General features: G+C 39.6%; 5 protein-coding genes across 6 annotated transcripts; all 5 read right to left on the bottom strand.

Annotated features, from left to right (window-relative positions):
- Nucleotides 1-128: 128 nt before the first annotated feature.
- Nucleotides 129-2620, bottom strand: LOC135649158 (uncharacterized). Its single transcript, XM_065167277.1, has 4 exons — nucleotides 2371-2620; nucleotides 2206-2281; nucleotides 643-722; nucleotides 129-551 (listed from the first exon to the last, which is right to left on the bottom strand). The coding sequence occupies exons 2-4, from the start codon at nucleotides 2269-2271 to the stop codon at nucleotides 296-298; spliced, it is 402 nt and encodes a 133-aa protein (XP_065023349.1). The 5' UTR covers nucleotides 2272-2281; nucleotides 2371-2620; the 3' UTR covers nucleotides 129-295.
- LOC135649089 (probable carboxylesterase 12) lies at nucleotides 2411-6076 on the bottom strand. The gene is made up of 2 exons (XM_065167197.1): nucleotides 5110-6076; nucleotides 2411-2632 (listed from the first exon to the last, which is right to left on the bottom strand). Exons 1-2 carry the CDS (start codon nucleotides 6043-6045, stop codon nucleotides 2411-2413), a joined length of 1158 nt encoding a protein of 385 aa, XP_065023269.1. The 5' UTR covers nucleotides 6046-6076.
- A 2150-nt stretch (nucleotides 6077-8226) lies between these two features.
- LOC135649088 (probable carboxylesterase 12) lies at nucleotides 8227-9214 on the bottom strand. Its single transcript, XM_065167196.1, has one exon. It carries the CDS (start codon nucleotides 9181-9183, stop codon nucleotides 8227-8229), a length of 957 nt encoding a protein of 318 aa, XP_065023268.1. The 5' UTR covers nucleotides 9184-9214.
- Nucleotides 9215-10605: 1391 nt separating this feature from the next.
- LOC135649087 (hydrolase 3-like) lies at nucleotides 10606-11301 on the bottom strand. Its single transcript, XM_065167195.1, has one exon. It carries the CDS (start codon nucleotides 11293-11295, stop codon nucleotides 10606-10608), a length of 690 nt encoding a protein of 229 aa, XP_065023267.1. The 5' UTR covers nucleotides 11296-11301.
- A 951-nt stretch (nucleotides 11302-12252) lies between these two features.
- On the bottom strand, nucleotides 12253-15546 carry LOC135649437 (putative HVA22-like protein g). 2 transcript variants are annotated; one of them, XM_065167770.1, is made up of 6 exons: nucleotides 14599-15546; nucleotides 14418-14516; nucleotides 14275-14331; nucleotides 14103-14166; nucleotides 13806-14018; nucleotides 12253-12727 (listed from the first exon to the last, which is right to left on the bottom strand). In XM_065167770.1, exons 1-6 carry the CDS (start codon nucleotides 14628-14630, stop codon nucleotides 12380-12382), a joined length of 813 nt encoding a protein of 270 aa, XP_065023842.1. In that variant the 5' UTR covers nucleotides 14631-15546; the 3' UTR covers nucleotides 12253-12379. The 2 variants fall into 2 exon arrangements, with proteins under 2 accessions (XP_065023842.1, XP_065023843.1); XM_065167771.1 differs by having other exon boundaries at nucleotides 15072-15546.
- Nucleotides 15547-16438: the final 892 nt, after the last annotated feature.

Here is a 16438-nt window from a genome sequence, read left to right as displayed (position 1 = left end):
GCAAAGATTTCACATCATATGGTCGATTGAGCACTCAATTTTAAACACTGAATACAGATATAACTCTCCTGTAAGATCATAGTAGTTTCTAAATACTGTGGACATATCAGTATCATAAATCAAGGAAATGAAGTAAAACAATGTAGATGGTATGGGACTTGATTGATCAAGGGAAAAGGTTCTAACATTCAGAATGTGAAGGAACCTTGTAAGAACATGGACAATGATAAATAATTTGAGAACAAGTGCACCCACCTCATCTACACAATTTAAACCTGACAAAGATTACAGAATGTCATTTTCTCTTCTTGGAAGACTGCAAAGATGTTGCTGGAGGCATTGGTCTCTTCTTCACAAAAGCACTTGTTCTGCTCTCTGGTTCATTTTCATCATCGTCGCTTGGTGAATTCTCTTTAACTGGGCTAGCTTTCTCTACATTTTCCGAAGACAGTTTCTTCTTTGAGTTCAACTTCCCAAGCAATTTCCGTTCAACTGGATCACTTGAAACTGCCGCTTTCATTTTTGGTGTGATTTTAGCTCCCAGACCTAACCTACACAAGCATTAATCAACCAAATATTGAGGCCCCAAAGAATATCCTGTCCAAAATAAATATTCTCGTATACATATAACATAGTGGACACCTCGAAGGTCGACCCTCAAATTCTACTTCACTCTGCTCATAAATCGCTGGTCTGCTCATATTATTAACCCAAGCTTCGGCCTGAAAACCATGCTTTCATTAGAACATGATATTGAAATTGTTCAATGCAACATTATGGTTTCTAATGCATATTGTGTTTTATAACAATTTCCAAGCCATACTGGTTTTACAATTCATCCAACAACTATTCCTATTGAGTCCAAAGATGATATGAGCTGTACGGTTCAAATGCAAGTCCATACCACCACACAAATAAGAGGATACAAGTGCATGATTCATGGTTGCAAGGGATTCAATTATAGCGAGCATGAATGGTGATGGAATGGGAATATCATTGGCTGTACCTTTTCAGGTGCTTCTGAAAACTAATTTGCACCCATTCAAGCCCCAAAGTCAAAGATATTAATTGCTGAAACTTGCTTCCTACCTGAGAGGGATTCTCTATGGCTCTTCCATAATGCACTGAAATGAAGTGTCCTCTTGGTTGCTAGCTACTACCAGACTATCCTGCTGCTAACTTCAAGATTTATGGATATCAAATTGAAAAGAGAATGCCTCACCAAAGTAGAAGTTACCTTCTTTCATTAATTTGGCCTACAATTCTAAGAACTCTACTTTGTAAATCATAACCACAATATGGATTGATTTTCCTAACAATTTTTCATTGCATAACTGCTGAGACACCTACTATTCCTCATCCTTCTGTTTACATAGCCATCGATGCCACTTTCATTTGGAAAACATTTACTTATCTAAACCTGTCTTATTTCCAAATTCCGTCAAATACGTTTTCATGACTCTTTATATACATATTGCTTCAGCCAACCAGATCATGTGCTATGTTTCTTCTTCACAGCAGGTGATTCCCATCTTTAGGTTTGAATGATGTTTGCAAAACTGAAACCTGTACCATGGCCTGTATAATTTGCACGACCAATACCATCTTCTTTCTATGAAATTGCCTAAAGAAGAGAATCCTCCTTGTCTTCTTCCTTCCCTGATCTATAGGTCCATAAACTTGATTAGTTCATATTACAAGATTGTCATAATGATTATTATATGAGGCTTTAGACATTTAACAGGATCGAAGATTTCCATACAAACAGTCCTAGACTTTTACAATAGCTTCACTGACGTATTTGGGACATAGGACTGATAACTCTATATTTCAATTAAGTCAAAGCAATGCTTAAGATTACAGGAACATTATTCACTTAAGCTCAAGAGCACCTAAATGGAAGGACCTTCTTAGAAGGTTCCCACCAACAAAAGGTCCTATAGCTTCTCATGCCACAACTACTAATGAATTTTTTATTCCGAAGCAGAGACCGATTTTTGGCACCGCCATTTAATTGGATGCATGCTTCCAATTAGTCATTCCAATTTCCAAAAGATTTCATCGAAGATGATGGTAGATTATCCACCAAAAAACTAACATTTACAAATTAGTTAGAGAGTTGCAGGGAAATTAAGCATCTGGACACAGAAAAACAACGAGAAGAGTAATCTACCGAAAACTAAGGTGAGATCAAAGGCTTCTTACCAATTTCAGCGCCTTATCAAGTTTCACCACTTTAGGTGGCGCTTTGCCTTTGGATTCGGTGCCCATCGACTTTGAACTGTGGTTTCGATCGCAAAACCCAAGATCAAATGAAAAGAGGAAGAGACGAGATTAAACCCTTATCTTCTTGCGTGTGTGTAGAGATACCAAAGTCCTATTCAATTGAGGTATCAAACACCGCTGTCGATCAATCCGGTGCAGTCCCAATTCCTGTTTGTGTTGAAGCGCGGTGGTAGCGGTTCGAGCCAGTAGCCAGAGCGTTCTTGGAGGCGGAAAGCGGCGACCTGCAGCCGGCACGCTTCGGGGCAGGACGCAGTGGCGGAAGGAAGAGGAGCTTATCGTGGTTCCAAAGAGGAGGTGGGCGGCGGCGGAAAGCGAGTAAAGACGATGGGCCAACCCACTTGTAGCCCTGATCACGGGAATCGAACCGGATCAACGGCTCGGTGATTCCAAATTTAACCGAAATCACTCGATTCCGGTTCAAGGTTCCCCGGTTCGATTTTAAATCGGCTAAAAAAGTAAAAGGTAATATATATATATATATATATAGTGATTAATCCTTTATATTTAAAATTAAATGATTTAGATCCAAGTCTTAGTGAAACATTTTATTTTTTTATCAATCAAAAGTGATAATTCAGTTCCAATTCTATTTTTTATCGAAAGGGAGATGAGAAAAACATCAATGAGTGATTGAGGATATTTTTATTATTTTTAAAATAAATATCTATTAAAAACAAAAATATAAGATTATATTTATGCATATGTAGCATATTTCAAATTCATAATCAAGTTTTGTGAAGATGTAGAGATATATAACATAGATTCTACCAAGTCACTTGTTTCAAAACTTCCCTTATTTTGATAATTTTAGAAATTTGTCTCAAGTCCCAACTTTACCACATATCATTGCAAAATATATAATAAATATCACAAATTATAAATATTTAGTGATATCTTACACACACACACACACACACACACACACACACACACACATATATATATATATATATATATATATATATATATATATATATATATATATATATATATATATATATATATATATATATATATATATATATATATATATATATATATCAATAATTAAATAATTTTCTCTTGTTTGGAAAATATTTTTTTATAGCATGTTTTGTTAATCCTAGCATCACAAAACAATAATTCTAGCATGTTTTATTAATGGATCTTTAGATTGGATCATATCAGGGATTTTTTTTACTATGACTGATTTTTTTTATTCAATCTTATAATACACAAAACTTCTGTCAATATATCTTATTTTTAAATATTAATATAATTTTATTTCTATTTAATCATTCATATAATAAAAAAAATCTTTTTTCTGGACACCAATCAACACTCTCTAAATCTAGAATGATAATTCTTGTCTGAAAGGAAGAGATTTGGTCATCCTCATGGATGATTTGTCACTGACTTGACTAGCTTTTAAGATCTACCAGCACTCATTTACCATGTTGGTCAACAATCCATCATATCAAGGGGGCCTCCATGACCACCTTTGTATAAAATTCTAATAACTAAAGTACATTTCACATATGTTCCATCAAGAAATTGATGTGTTGACTGACCAATTCTGAGGCAGCTTATCAGGTCCTCAATTCACATATGCATGAGAAGACAACCCACTGTCATGTTCAACAATGCCTTTTTTGTGTCAAAATTGTTCTTGCAACACTTTTAAATCTTTCTCTTACCTTCCTTGAGAATGTTGCAAAAGATTTGTGAAAACATGGTTTTGGATGTCATACTTGGTGTTCCAAACTTTATTGGAAAGCATCCTTAGGTCAAAGATGGACATCCTTTCAAGTGAAGAAACCAACGTGGATTATTAGTTGTCATATTCGCCATAAAGATGACAAATAGAGGATCCAAAAAGGGCAAAAAAAAGAAAGAAAATAAATGAAGAGAGAGAAATCACCTTTAGTGTTGCTACCATCATCCTTCCTCCTAATTGTGCATAACCATGACAATTTGAACTTTACTTGATTCGATGTGTTCCAAATAGATTTAATTTGGCTTAATATAAAATAAAATAAAATTGGCATAAGATCTCACACTAATTCAACTTAAAAATTAAATTTATTAAATTATGAATAGTATATCGACCCGAATATTTTAATTCGGTATCATTTTATAATTCACTTTTTTTGTTTTATCAGGTATGGCTCTAAGTATCATTTTAACATGATTATACCAATTCAATCTAAAATTTTAAGTTTATTAAATTATATACTATATATACTATATATATATAATCTTTCGCTCACACATAAAGTGCTTACTTTTTCATCACTATTTGTTTCATATTCAATCTTCTATTAATATATTCTAAACGATAGAATTGATTGAGGTTGGATTGTACTTTTTTAGATTCAATTAGTGAGTTTTCGGTTACTTTGTCTAAAACCCAAACTATATCATATTGTTCAGATTGGTAAAGTAATTTAACAATAAAATTTTCGGTATTAAAATTACTAAAAATAATAATGAATCGAAAATGGCGTAATTATGTTTATTATATGTGTATATATCAGTTATAATTTTTTGTTGTGAATTATATTTTCTCTTTGACTATTGTATATTGTGTGAATTTCCAATAAAAAAAACTTGGTAATGCCACACAAAAAAGGTTGATATATGGCATCATACGAATGACTCTTCAAAAAAAGAAGTTGAAATGATTTCCAATTTCCTTAAGATAATAAACATGAAGTAATGGTTCATGCAAGATTGATGACATTATTATCCCTTATTATGGCACATTTATTCCTCTCCCTCTCTCTATTTCTCTCCACAAATCTATGATTCACCCACGGATGGTTAATCCTTCAGGAAGCTAACCAATCTCTTCACCAAGAGAGACACCTCATTGCACTCTGGCTTGAAGAGGAAGAAGACGTGGTCTTCTCCCTGCGTCTCCCACAGCTGTGCTTCCCCTCCCCACCCGCACTTCCTCAGAGCCTCGAAGTACGCCCTCCCCCTGTCCCTCAACGTGTCCTTCTCCGCCACCGCCACCATCACCCGCCTGCAACCCAGCCCCGCCAGACTCGGCGCCCCATCCGCCAACGGGTTTAACCTCGGGTCGTCGTTGTCCGCCCCGCCGGTTATCAGCTGCCACATGCTGTCCACGGTGTGCGGCGGGATAACCGGGTGGTCGACGCGCCCCACCTCGCACGGCAGCCGCGTCGTCCCCCAGAAGTAGGGGTGCAGCAGCACCATGCTTTCCACCCTCGCACCGCCAACGCCGAGCCCCTCCGCGGCCACGCGCATCGCCACATTGTGCGCGATGTTCGCCCCGGCGCTGTCCCCGGCCAGAAAGAGACGCGTGAAGTCCGTCCGATCCTTGGCCATCCACGGCTCGGGGCCACCCTCCGCGTGGGACGCCACCCACCGGAGCGCGCACCAGGCGTCCTCGTAGGCCGCCGGGATGAGGTGCTCCGGTGCCAGCCTGTAGTCCACGGACACGGCGATGACGCTGGCTGTGGACACGATGGTGTTGAGGAAGACGTGGTAGATGGAGGAGGAGGCGGAGCCGATGCAGAAGCCTCCGCCGTGGTAGTACACGAAGACGGGGAGCTTCGATGGCGCGTCGACAGCTGGGAGGTAGAGCCGGGCGGTGACGCCGGCGGCGATGGGGACGTCCTTGGAGACGACGCCGGTGGCGGTGTCGACGGAAGGAGGGAGTTGCACGTCGGCGTCTAAGCGCTCAATGCGGCCGTCCTTGTAGATGCGGATGATGGGGGCCAACTCGAGGGCGATCTCGTTGCTTGCTGCCATCGTTGATGTATCCTCTGAGGGAAGAGCGAGAGGGGTTCTGTTTGTGATATATATAGGAAAAGAAAGGATGAGATTCACCATTTTAGGGGAATGTTACAAAATTTATTTATTTTTTATAAATTTATTTTTATTAATAAAATTATTTTTAGAATATTGATTTTGTTATTTTATAATAGAATTAGCGATTTCATATTTACCCAAAAACTTAGATTTCAGTATATTCATGTAAAACTAGAAAAGTTGTACATATACAATAATAGCATAACATATCTTAAAACACACAAAAACAACGCATGTTATCTTCAACTCCTCTATTTTCTTCAAATACTTGACGTAATTATTAAATATATATTTTATTTTTTAAAATTAAAAATATTATATGATGTGAAATAGAATACAAAAGAGAAAGCCCAGTGGTGAAGGAAAAAAAGGGAGACAATATTTTTATATTTTAAAATCAAATTAGCTACTATTAATGATTAGACGGAGTTTTTTCTTATTAAACTTTGAGCGGCATATATGATGAATATTTATGCTATATTGATTTTGTAGGGTCAAGTATGTTATTTTTAAATTATGAAAGAATAGATACTTAATAATTTTTTTACAAAAAATAGAAAGTGAGAATTGAGATCAATGGTGGTAGAAGGGAAGTAGAGAACGGGAAAAGTATTAAGAGTGTTCGATCAAATCGAGGAAATGAATACTTGAGTACATAGTTCACCTAGTTCCTCAAGGATCATGAGATTCTATTCCAATGGACACCTCCTTATACACCTCAACTCAGTATCCGAAATAAGGAATAGTACATTGTCAGACATGATGCGGTCCATGATAAGTTTCGTTCACTTACTCATCTCATTTTGGGGATACACCCTAGAGATCGCAACTTACCTTCTAAATAGAGTTCTAACTAAATCGATAATATCTACACTATATGAGATATGGAAAGGAAAAAAACTCGATCTTAATGTTATTAAGATTTGGGGCTGCTCTGCCTACGTTAAAAGACACAACCCCAATAAGTTGGAATCAAGGACGGAGCGATGCAAGTTCGTGGGATACCCCAAGGAAACTTGTGTGTATTATTTTTATTATCTCGAGGACCAAAATGTCTTTGTAGCCAAAAGAACAATGTTCCTCGAGAAGGGACACATTTTTTGCGAAGACAGTGGGAGTATAATAGATTTGAGTGAGGTTAGAGAACCTAGCTCAAGCATCACTCCACAGCCCGAATTTGTTCAGGTACCTAGCACACAAGTTTTGACTTATGTATATTTGGCAGAGTATCCCTTCCTGAGAGATATGTGGAACATATTAGAGGAGAGGATGTTGAAGATATTGATTCTCAGACCTACGAGGAGACTATTATAAGTGTATACTCTGGCAAGTAGCAAAAAGCCATGAATTGTGAGATGGATTTCATGTACTCCAACAAGGTTTGAAACCTAGTTGATACACCCGAGGGTATTGTACCCATCGGTTGCAAGTAGATCTTCAAGAGGAAGATCGGAGTAGATGGAAAGGTAGAGACCTATAAAGGAAGGTTAGTGGCTAAGGGGTATCATCAAAGGCAAAGTGTTGACTATGACAAAACATTTTTACCCGTAATCATATTAATATCAAACTGAACTCTATTGGTTATTAATAGGTTGATGTGAAATCCTCATTCAGTAACCTGCACACTGATCAGATAAAGTATGCATGTTACTTAAGTCCATTTATGAATTTTTTTGAATTTAATTAGTAAGATTTTGGTTACTCTATCTAAAACCCAAACTATATAATATTGTTCAGATTGGTAAAGTAATTTAACAATAAAATTTTCAGTATTAAAATTGCTAAAAATAATAATGTATTGAAAATGGCGTCATTATGTTTATTATATTTGTATATATCAGTTATAATTTTTTGTCGTGAATTATTTCTCTTTGACTATTGTATATTGTGTGAATTTCCAATAAAAAAAGCTTCGTAACACACAAAAAAAGTTGGTATATGGCATTCATATGTATGACTCTTCGAAAAAGAAGTTGAAATGATTTCCAATTTCCTTAAGATAATAAACATGAAGTAATGGTTCATGCAAGATTGATGACATTATTATCCCTTATTATGGCACATTTATTCCTCTCCCTCTCTCTATTTCTCTCCACAAATCTATGATTCACCCACGGATGGTTAATCCTTCAGGAAGCTAACCAATCTCTTCACCAAGAGAGACACCTCATTGCACTCTGGCTTGAAGAGGAAGAAGACGTGGTCTTCTCCCTGCGTCTCCCACAGCTGTGCTTCCCCTCCCCACCCGCACTTCCTCAGAGCCTCGAAGTACGCCCTCCCCCTGTCCCTCAACGTGTCCTTCTCCGCCACCGCCACCATCACCCGCCTGCAACCCAGCCCCGCCAGACTCGGCGCCCCATCCGCCAACGGGTTTAACCTCGGGTCGTCGTTGTCCGCCCCGCCGGTTATCAGCTGCCACATGCTGTCCACGGTGTGCGGCGGGATAACCGGGTGGTCGACGCGCCCCACCTCGCACGGCAGCCGCGTCGTCCCCCAGAAGTAGGGGTGCAGCAGCACCATGCTTTCCACCCTCGCACCGCCAACGCCGAGCCCCTCCGCGGCCACGCGCATCGCCACATTGTGCGCGATGTTCGCCCCGGCGCTGTCCCCGGCCAGAAAGAGACGCGTGAAGTCCGTCCGATCCTTGGCCATCCACGGCTCGGGGCCACCCTCCGCGTGGGACGCCACCCACCGGAGCGCGCACCAGGCGTCCTCGTAGGCCGCCGGGATGAGGTGCTCCGGTGCCAGCCTGTAGTCCACGGACACGGCGATGACGCTGGCTGTGGACACGATGGTGTTGAGGAAGACGTGGTAGATGGAGGAGGAGGCGGAGCCGATGCAGAAGCCTCCGCCGTGGTAGTACACGAAGACGGGGAGCTTCGATGGCGCGTCGACAGCTGGGAGGTAGAGCCGGGCGGTGACGCCGGCGGCGATGGGGACGTCCTTGGAGACGACGCCGGTGGCGGTGTCGACGGAAGGAGGGAGTTGCACGTCGGCGTCTAAGCGCTCAATGCGGCCGTCCTTGTAGATGCGGATGATGGGGGCCAACTCGAGGGCGATCTCGTTGCTTGCTGCCATCGTTGATGTATCCTCTGAGGGAAGAGCGAGAGGGGTTCTGTTTGTGATATATATAGGAAAAGAAAGGATGAGATTCACCATTTTAGGGGAATGTTACAAAATTTATTTATTTTTTATAAATTTATTTTTATTAATAAAATTATTTTTAGAATATTGATTTTGTTATTTTATAATAGAATTAGCGATTTCATATTTACCCAAAAACTTAGATTTCAGTATATTCATGTAAAACTAGAAAAGTTGTACATATACAATAATAGCATAACATATCTTAAAACACACAAAAACAACGCATGTTATCTTCAACTCCTCTATTTTCTTCAAATACTTGACGTAATTATTAAATATATATTTTATTTTTTAAAATTAAAAATATTATATGATGTGAAATAGAATACAAAAGAGAAAGCCCAGTGGTGAAGGAAAAAAAGGGAGACAATATTTTTATATTTTAAAATCAAATTAGCTACTATTAATGATTAGACGGAGTTTTTTCTTATTAAACTTTGAGCGGCATATATGATGAATATTTATGCTATATTGATTTTGTAGGGTCAAGTATGTTATTTTTAAATTATGAAAGAATAGATACTTAATAATTTTTTTACAAAAAATAGAAAGTGAGAATTGAGATCAATGGTGGTAGAAGGGAAGTAGAGAACGGGAAAAGTATTAAGAGTGTTCGATCAAATCGAGGAAATGAATACTTGAGTACATAGTTCACCTAGTTCCTCAAGGATCATGAGATTCTATTCCAATGGACACCTCCTTATACACCTCAACTCAGTATCCGAAATAAGGAATAGTACATTGTCAGACATGATGCGGTCCATGACAAGTTTCGTTCACTTACTCATCTCATTTTGGGGATACACCCTAGAGATCGTAACTTACCTTCTAAATAGAGTTCTAACTAAATCGATAATATCTACACTATATGAGATATGAAAAGGAAAAAAACTCGATCTTAATGTTGTTAAGATTTGGGGCTGCTCTGCCTACGTTAAAAGACACAACCCCAATAAGTTGGAATCAAGGACGGAGCGATGCAAGTTCGTGGGATACCCCAAGGAAACTTGTGTGTATTATTTTTATTATCTCGAGGACCAAAATGTCTTTGTAGCCAAAAGAACAATGTTCCTCGAGAAGGGACACATTTTTTGCGAAGACAGTGGGAGTATAATAGATTTGAGTGAGGTTAGAGAACCTAGCTCAAGCATCACTCCACAGCCCGAATTTGTTCAGGTACCTAGCACACAAGTTTTGACTTATGTATATTTGGCAGAGTATCCCTTCCTGAGAGATATGTGGAACATATTAGAGAAGAGGATGTTGAAGATATTGATTCTCAAACCTACGAGGAGACTATTATAAGTGTATACTCTGGCAAGTAGCAAAAAGCCATGAATTGTGAGATGGATTTCATGTACTCCAACAAGGTTTGAAGATGCCCATGCTGTCCACGGTGTGCGGCGGGATAAAAGGGTGGTCGACGCGCCCCACCTCGGACGGCAGCCGGGCCGTCCCCCAGAAGTAGGGGTGCAGCAGCACCGCGCTTTCCACCCTCGCACCGCCAACGCCGAGCCCCTCCGCGGCCACGCGCATCGCCACATTGTGCGCGATGTTCGCCCCGGCGCTGTCCCCGGCCAGAAAGAGACGCGTGAAGTCCGTCCGATCCTTGGCCAGCCACGGCTCAGGGCCGCCCTCCGCGTGGGACGCCACCCACCGGAGCGCGCACCAGGCGTCCTCGTAGGCCGCCGGGATGAGGTGCTCCGGTGCCAGCCGGTAGTCTACGGACACGGCGATGACGCTGGCCGTGGACACGATGGTGTTGAGGAAGTCGTGGTAGATGGAGGAGAAGGCGGAGCCGATGCAGAAGCATCCGCCGTGGTAGTACACGAAGACGGGGAGCTTCGATGGCGCGGCGACAGCTGGGAGGTAGAGCCGGGCGGTGACGCCGGCGGCGATGGGGACGTCCTTGGAGGCGACGCCGGTGGCGGTGTCGACGGAGGGAGGGAGGTGCACGTCGGCGTTTAAGCGCTCAATTCGGCCGTCCTTGTAGACGCGGATGATGGGGGCCAACTCGAGGGCGATCTCGTTGCTTGCTGCCATCGTTGATGTATCCTCTGAGGGAGAGAGCGAGAGGGGTTATGTTTGTGTATATATATATAGGTGAGAGGAGATGAACGCAATGATAGGAAAAGAAAGGATGGGATTCACCATTTTAGGGGAATGTTACAAAATTTATTTTTATTAATAAAACTATTTTTATAATATTGATTTTGTTATTTTATAATAGAATTAGCGATTTCATATTTACCCCAAAAACGTAGATTTCAGTATATTCATGTAAAATTAGAAAAGTTGTACATATACAATTATAGCATAATATATCTTAAAACACCCAAAAACAACACATGTTATCTTCAACTCCTCTATTTTCTCCAAATACTTGATGTAATTATTAAATATATATTTATTTTTTCAAAATTAAAAATATTATATGATATGAAAATATTTTTAATTTTGAAAATATTATATGATGGTAAATAGAATACAAAAGAGAAAGCCGGGTGAAGGAAAAAAGAAAACAATAATTTTTTATATTTTAAAATCAAATTAGCTAGTACTAATGATCAAACAGAGTTTTTCTTTGTCAATTCTAACAAGAGTGACATATATGATGAATATTAATGAATATTTATGATATATTAATTTTGTAGGGTCAAGTATGTTATTTTTAAATTATGAAAGAATAGATATGTACACCACAATAATGAAATCATGTATAAAATATTACTAGCATATTTATATTTTATTGAAAATAGGAGTATTACTAGCACAATAACAAGCAAAATAAAATATTTATATTTTATTAAGCATAAAAAAACTCACAAACGAGCTAAGTTTAACAGTCACACATACGAGATTCTAAAGACAGATACAACCTCAATGATCATCTAGTACACCTTGACCACTCGTCTGTACAACCGAAAAACCTACTTTGCGGCATCATAATCACCACAATTCAATAAGACCACAGAGAACTCTTTGGTGTTGGCATCACAATCAACGAGTTCTAACTGCTCTATCTCGATTATCATATCCGTTGATGTATGTATGTATTTTACAGATTAAAGTGAACTCTATTTACATACAGGGGAATTTGAAACTACATTAGCAATCAAACAAATCATCAAGCAATGCTTTTTTCTTCACTATTCTCCCAACGGCTAGAGGAGCTGACAGCAGTTCGGTTTCTCAACTTTGTGCGTGCCATCCGTATCACATCTTCAATTACAGTCCCTTGAGATGTCCTATCTGAGTCTTCATTGGCCGGAGAACCGATTATTTTGACCTGCATTTGCTCCTTACTTGCAAGATTGGGCACTGGTGCTTGTGGCTGGGCAGGAGAGACCGCTGGATGAACACCACCGGATGATGTAGGCCTCGACAGCACTGTTGAAGTTTGTTGAGAGAGGTCCAACTGTTTTTGTTGAGCAACTGATGATGCAGAGGGTGCTTGCAATTGCTGTTGTATTTGCTGGCATTGCCATATGCAACATAACATTAAAAAGAATATAGGAACTTGTTTTTTTTCTAGGAAAAAAACTTTAAAGATCATACAAGACAGTCATTCCAGTTAAGAGGAGCAAACCTTCTAGAGATCATTAAAGTGCAATGACCTACGCTGAAGTCAATTAGGTTGTTGTTACACAGACTTCTGGAATCCAAAGGTTATGACAAAAAGGTTAGGAACTCAGTTTCAGAAAAGCTACACTCTAAAACCACCAATATTTCAGTCAGGAGCCATGTAATCCTGCCAATCTGGACTCCTGAATTAGAAAATACATTCTAAAAACTCCTGAAGACAATGATTTGATGATAAATACCAATTCTTATTCATCAGTGATCAGATGACTCAATGAAGCAAACCATTTGACTGTGTCCCAAAATGAGGTTAAACTGAATGCAACTGCTCCGTTAGGTCATCAAGTAGGGATATCAGACTGTTCTTAATGTTATTCCAGATTTCGGTGCTTGATTCAAGCAATTATGAAATATGAACACCATTTGATTTTGACACCATCTGATGCAAGCAAAGGAAACATGAAAGGAAGTCAAGTTAAAACTTAAACACACAAGAGAGAAGCAGGTAACCTTGGCATTTGTGGCATTTTAAGGCATACCAACCTTTCTCACTATAGACAATCTTTTCATGCTTATGCAACCAACTTATGATCACAAGTTCAATAGGCTAGGAATAAGATATATCAACAGAAATGGCAAGCAAATGATCAACATATTGTAAATCTGACACAACCAGTAACAATTGCAAGCCTAAACCATCAACCAAAATGTGAAGCAAAATTTTGATGGCCAGAGTAATACAACTTTCAGATCCATGGGAAGCATAGGGTTAAGCTTCACATATGGGTATTTATTAGAAACTTACAGTGCTATCACTAAAATCAAAGGCAATGGGATAAGTCCTGATTACACCAAATGGTCGTCACTAAAAAAAAGGCTCAGAAAATACAGTGTCAAAACTACTCATAAACCAAAATTGTTTCAGAAAGAAATTATGATAACCAATAAAGATCATATTGAACAAACAATACCTGAACACCCTGTTCTCTTGGTGCCTGTGACTGTGAAGCAACATACTGTAAAAATTCAAAGAACCTTGTCTGGCCATAGCTAGCTGCCTTCTGCCAAAACCGTACCATCACATCCCCAACCCTTTTTCTCAACTCAAGCAAATTACGATCAATCTCAGTTTCATACTTTGCAATATATGGTCGAAAGAAATTTTCATAGACATATGTTGTTCCCTGCAACAATTCAAATCGCTAGGGATACAAGAAAATGATGATGAAATTTATCAGCTAATAGAAATTTGGGGAGAAACACGACACCTTTGTTCTGGCATACCACAGATATATGTAGAACGCTAATTTTGCTTCACTGTACATTGGCAACCTTCACAAAACAATAGGAGAGCAATTAGAGCAGGAAAAGAAGAATCCATTAAATTTCTTCAGAACCAATTATTGTGTGTCATCAGCAAAAATATATATTGTTCTTTACCATGAAATAAAGGTATCCCCAACCCTCTCAAGAACTGTTAGTGATGCAACTAAAATCCTGCAAAAGGGAATCAAGAAGCAAGTGATGATCTTTTGTGCAACATATTGCATCAAAGCCATTCAATGAAGAAGCACAGGACCGACCAATACTGACACCAGAATCGCAGCTGCTCAATCTCTGGCTTGTTCAGTTCCACGGTTTTGTAGCACTCGTAAGCCGGGTAAACATAGCCGAAGACCATTCTGCAATAACAATGCAGCAAACCAAGACTTACCTTCTAGTTTGCCACAATCAAACAAGCAACCTCGGGGCAGAATTGCTTACAACAACGCTCTACTGAGAAGCGAACCGATCATTTTGGCTGTCTACCATGTAAAAGAATGAACCAATGTGTGATACGTATGCAACAGAAGAAAACATTCATCAACAGAAGGCATATACCAAGATCAAAAGGAAATTAATTGAAAACCTCATCGAATAAGCTAATTCAATTAAAATCCTCCACAAATAGAACAACTAATGCAAGGAACAAAAAAAGTGCCAATGTTGCCATGTACTCCGGAGAGGGAGGAAAAATTGGTATCATTTAAGACAGAAATCAAACAAGAAGCAGATTTCAAAACTAACATCATTGCAAATAATAACAGCGCAGGACCGAAATCCCTAGAAATCCAACTCAAAACTCAAGCACCGCAAAGCAGATTTCAAAAGAACCGTTGCAGCCCATCCAAGAACGATCCCATTAACCTCAAAAACAACAATACGAGAGAAAAGAGGGTGATAAAACAAAGGAATACCGGAAACAAGTGCGTTTTTATTAGAAGGAGACAACGAAGTAGAACAAGACGCTGCCTTTACTCCTCCCGAGCGAGAATGAAGAAGAGGCGGAGGAGGCGAGCAAGAGAAAGATGGCGAGAGAAGGATTTCGACCGCAGGGTGTCAAACGATTTATAGAGGTCGCATGCAGTTAGGCCGAGAACCGCCGCGCCCGCTCGCCACGGCCCCTCAGAGATTGCCGTCCATGAGAACAAAAATGGACAGAAACAGAGATCGAATTAAAGAAAGGAGAGAGATTGCGACGAAGAGAAGCACACGAAGGCGGAGCGTGAAAGAGAAAGAATCCTGATTTCCCCACCCTCTCTCCTTCCTCGTCTTCGCCACGGGAAGGGAAAGAATTAGTAGTCGCGACTCGTGCACTGCATCAACCGACTTCCTTCTGTGGTTCGTTGTTCCGGTGTTCCGCCGCCTCGTACACGCAGGTAAACGGCACGACCTTTTTGGAGCAGAAAAGTTCGTGCCGGAACAGATGGAGAAATGGACGGTCAGAGATGTGGGTAGAGAGCCGATCATGATCAACGAACGTGCTCGGCGTGGCTTCCGCGGTGCGAATGGGTCCCGCTCCAGTTTGAAATCCTGACCGTCGATTGTGATGTTTCCTTGCTTTACTAAATTATCTTTATTTAGCCTAAACAAATTATCTATCTCAACATGGATATATACTCTCCCAAGCAGGAAAATTTCACTCCATATGTATTATATTAAGATCATGCTACGAAACTATAAAAACCATGTAATCCACAAAAGAGAGTGTGTGTCTTCATAGGCTTCCCAAGCATATTTTAGATGCTGTCTCCACTTTCCAATCCTTCAAGCTATCAACTTTAGAATGGTTAAAGTAGATGTGAAGAAAGGATGTTGTTCCTATACTCCATTTTGTGCATCACCTTTAATGATGGATGCACCCCAAGTGGTGGATTATATGAGCATACAGATTGGAACTGAATCATGTGTTTATCCACTCCTTTTCCTTTCTAGGGTTAGGGTTTTATGCTGCAGGTGCATTTCTTGGACACCAAGATAGAGGAAGAATATCTTCCTCATCTCTCTTTTTTCATTATTGCTAGGGGTACTAAAAAGTGTAAAGAACATAGCTTGGTCTCCCTCCAAAGCATGTTCAAGAAAAGTGGGTGCTAATAAGAAAGTGGCAATCTCTTTTTCTCATTCAACAGACAGCAACAAAGAAGTAATGAGGATAAATTGTAGAAAGAACAAAGAACAAAGAAAGAAGAAGAAGAAAGGTATGCTTCTCTCCTACTTTCTTCTTTTCAATGATATACTTTTATTTTTATTTTTCACTGTTAGATGTTTTCGACTAGCATCGATC

The sequence above is a fragment of the Musa acuminata genome, chromosome BXJ3-9 (genome assembly GCF_036884655.1).
Source record: "Musa acuminata AAA Group cultivar baxijiao chromosome BXJ3-9, Cavendish_Baxijiao_AAA, whole genome shotgun sequence".
Lineage (NCBI taxonomy): Eukaryota > Viridiplantae > Streptophyta > Magnoliopsida > Zingiberales > Musaceae > Musa > Musa acuminata.
This window is presented reverse-complemented; position numbering and strand designations above follow the sequence as displayed.

What these genes read in the sequence shown, in the direction of transcription:
- LOC135649158 (XM_065167277.1), bottom strand. Translation starts at nt 2,271, where the DNA reads ATGGGCACCGAATCCAAAGGCAAAGCGCCACCTAAAGTGGTGAAACTT. An exon ending in TTGATAAGGCGCTGAAATTG is followed by an intron (nt 723 to 2,205) that starts GTAAGAAGCCTT and finishes CATGGTTTTCAG; the next exon opens with GCCGAAGCTTGGGTTAATAA. An exon ending in TTTGAGGGTCGACCTTCGAG is followed by an intron (nt 552 to 642) that starts GTGTCCACTATG and finishes ATGCTTGTGTAG; the next exon opens with GTTAGGTCTGGGAGCTAAAA.
- LOC135649089 (XM_065167197.1), bottom strand. Translation starts at nt 6,045, where the DNA reads ATGGCAGCAAGCAACGAGATCGCCCTCGAGTTGGCCCCCATCATCCGC. An exon ending in CTCTCTTGGTGAAGAGATTG is followed by an intron (nt 2,633 to 5,109) that starts GTTAGCTTCCTG and finishes TCCCGTGATCAG; the next exon opens with GGCTACAAGTGGGTTGGCCC.
- LOC135649088 (XM_065167196.1), bottom strand. Translation starts at nt 9,183, where the DNA reads ATGGCAGCAAGCAACGAGATCGCCCTCGAGTTGGCCCCCATCATCCGC.
- LOC135649087 (XM_065167195.1), bottom strand. Translation starts at nt 11,295, where the DNA reads ATGGCAGCAAGCAACGAGATCGCCCTCGAGTTGGCCCCCATCATCCGC.
- LOC135649437 (XM_065167770.1), bottom strand. Translation starts at nt 14,630, where the DNA reads ATGATCGGTTCGCTTCTCAGTAGAGCGTTGTT. An exon ending in CTTCTCAGTAGAGCGTTGTT is followed by an intron (nt 14,517 to 14,598) that starts GTAAGCAATTCT and finishes TTGTTATTGCAG; the next exon opens with AATGGTCTTCGGCTATGTTT. An exon ending in CGATTCTGGTGTCAGTATTG is followed by an intron (nt 14,332 to 14,417) that starts GTCGGTCCTGTG and finishes TCCCTTTTGCAG; the next exon opens with GATTTTAGTTGCATCACTAA.